Source organism: Morone saxatilis, unplaced genomic scaffold (genome assembly GCF_004916995.1).
Source record: "Morone saxatilis isolate NCDOM2014 unplaced genomic scaffold, NCSU_SB_2.0 Contig9, whole genome shotgun sequence".
NCBI lineage: Eukaryota > Metazoa > Chordata > Actinopteri > Moronidae > Morone > Morone saxatilis.
Genome location: NW_023340268.1, coordinates 13,446,866 through 13,449,654, shown reverse-complemented (window position 1 = coordinate 13,449,654; position 2,789 = coordinate 13,446,866). Strand labels below are relative to the sequence as shown.

Here is a 2,789-nt window from a genome sequence, read left to right as displayed (position 1 = left end):
CTCCATTGGCATAGGCAGTGCTTCATCAGATCTGAATCAATAATTCTGTTACTGCTATTGCCTATTTCTCACCTAAAATCATTATTTAGAAACATATTTTATTTTTACCGTTTTACCTGTGATATAGAAGAAAGGAAATAATTCACTAGTTAACTGTGGCACGTTCAAGGAGAGCATCCAAAAACAAATGGCTTATTCAGCATTATCTCAAATAAAATAGGTTAAAGATATTACCAGGGAGGAGAAAGAAAGAAAAAAAAGAATAAAGAAAGAAAGAAAGAAAGAAAAGAAAGAAAAAAGAAAGAAAAGAAAAGAAAGACAAGAAAGAAAGAAAGGAATATCTATTCCACAGAAATTTCCAGGGAATTGTTTTAACTCCTTTTATTTTGGCACTGAGGTTTTCACTGGAAAACCACTTCTGGGTCAATTCTTGATACCACTGTGTTTTTTATAGATCAATTTAAATAGTACACATTTTCATGCGAAGAAAAGATTAGTATCACTCAGAGGGTTGTCAGTGCCTTTTCATTTTGCACTGAGCTTTTAGTTAGCAGTGAGAACCACATATAGATGGAGTCTTACCAATTACAGGCCCACTACTGTACATAACATTTGAAGCATATAGTCTGTATTTGTTACTACATGGATGAAGTAGTCAGGTTAATAGTTAATTCTTTATATCTATTTCTTACCCATCTATTCTGGCATATCAAAATTAATTTTATTCCTGACCAAGGAACCGAAGGCCTGTTGACATTAAGGCTGAGGTTAGTAATCACTTTGTCTGCATATAGTTCAGTCTCTCCTGTAATACATTTTATTTGGATTGCCACTACCTATCACACTGATGCATGAGCATCACAGTCATCAAATGTGTGCTGTCGACCACAATGTCCAATGCTTTTTACTGATGTCTTTCCAAGAGATCTAAACGCAGATGTCACTGTAGTCATTGCACATTACTGAAACAAGGTCCAGGAAGTGGTTCGTTTGAAGATTTGAAAATAAATATTTTCATGGAAATCAAAATTCAGTTTGAATTTGTATAAAAGACATAACAACATTATAAACATAAAAAATGTTTTATTCATAGTTACACCTTGAGAAAGCATATTTTCTAAACTTTATTGTTAAAAGTTAAATTACTTTAATTCTAAATCTATACATTTTTTAATCTGTCACTAAGGAAAAAAGAAAGATATCAAACATTCATTCAACATTCATGAATATGAAGGTTAATGGAAAGACTTCTATACATACACTTGCACATTTGTATCTGTATTGTGCCATCTCAATGAATTACTGAACAGCAACTGGTGGAAATTTACCGAGTTGAATCAGAAACAACCTTCTCAGTTGCTAAGGACATATGCGAGATGCACAAACAAAAGCGAGTTGCCCAGGACATTTTTCATCATTCCATTGCAGCTCTGAGCCAAGGTTTGTGTGTCCACAGTGTTCACGTCCTTTATGGTTGTTGGGCTCTCCTTTCCTCCACAAGACAAAGTCAAGTGCAGACCCATCAGACCACATCCATCTGCCTTCTTTATGAATGTCACTGAGTCCAATCCAGGTCCACTGCTGGGCAGGGTCAAAGTTCTTGATCAGGGAATTGACAAAGTTATGTTCCTGCAGACTGTGGATAGCCACCAGGTTGGCTCTCTGTGACCTACAGTGGAGTTCTGCATCAGCCCAGGACATACGTGTGGCAACGTACTTGTAGCAGCGGCCGTTGAAGCTCCACCAGAACATGGGACAGCTGCCACGCTGTAGCTTCACTGGATGGACAAGTGATGGAGACACAGCCCCAGAGTCAGACCAAACAAGAGGAAACAGGATCATGTTGGTGTCAGAGCTTCATGGTCTCTATTTAAGTCTTTGGAGTATCTGATCGGCACTGTTGGACGCTATCAATAATCTTGCAGGAACAGTTGAAAAACCACTGTCTTTTATACGCTTCAGAGAAAGTGTGATATCTGTTGGTGTGACATCATTGGTCAAATGTAGGGGTGTGTCCGCAATGAATCACACTGTTGCTCAATTCAACAGGAGTTTTGCTGCTACACTCTGCTATAACTATAGCTCATGATTGCTAATATTAGTAAACTTTAGGTAAATATAGCTCTATAACAAAAAAGCATAGTTTTCTGACTTTACAACTCTTTTCCACTGGACTACCATTGTATTAGTTTAGCTTTTTTATCTAAATGCTAAATTACTGTTTAGCTCAATGCTAAACAGGGTGGTAAAATTTAACCAGGGCAGAAAAACAAGGAAATAAAAGACAAGCAAATAAATGTTTTAATAATTGTCAACAGTTGTTGGACTCTGGCACATTCAGGAGAACTTCAGTGTTTGTTTTTTATGATAAAATTATGTTTCTGTTGTATCATAATTGATGCTTAACAACATTATCACAGTATTAAACAAAATAGGCCTGAGGCTATTAAGAAAGCTTATATACTATTCCACACAAATCTACTTCTGATAATCCATAAAGATGTTGTCAGTTCCTCTTATTTTGACACTGAACTTTTCATTGGAGTATTTTGGTGGAAATCACCAATAATTTTTGTGTATGTGGTAAATGAATAACATCTTTATTATCCTCAAGCAATCCTTATTATTTTTAAAGGTCCAGTATGTAACATTTAGGGAGGATCTTTACTGGCGGAAAATAGAATATAATGCTGCCAACACGACCAACATTATCACCAAGGCCGTCATGCGCAAGTTGTTTAAGCGCGATCAACATCCGCAAGTCAGGCTGGGATAGACGCATCCTGGGC

At 36.6% G+C, this 2,789-nt stretch overlaps 1 protein-coding gene across 1 annotated transcript; it reads right to left on the bottom strand.

The window, feature by feature from the left end:
* Nucleotides 1-1,186: 1,186 nt before the first annotated feature.
* Nucleotides 1,187-1,960, bottom strand: LOC118342781 (lactose-binding lectin l-2-like). The gene has a single exon (XM_035681437.1). It carries the CDS (start codon nt 1,840-1,842, stop codon nt 1,360-1,362), a length of 483 nt encoding a protein of 160 aa, XP_035537330.1. The 5' UTR covers nt 1,843-1,960; the 3' UTR covers nt 1,187-1,359.
* Nucleotides 1,961-2,789: the final 829 nt, after the last annotated feature.

Excerpts from the sequence above, each read along its gene's own strand:
- LOC118342781 (XM_035681437.1), bottom strand. The coding sequence starts at position 1,842 with ATGATCCTGTTTCCTCTTGTTTGGTCTGACTCTGGGGCTGTGTCTCCA.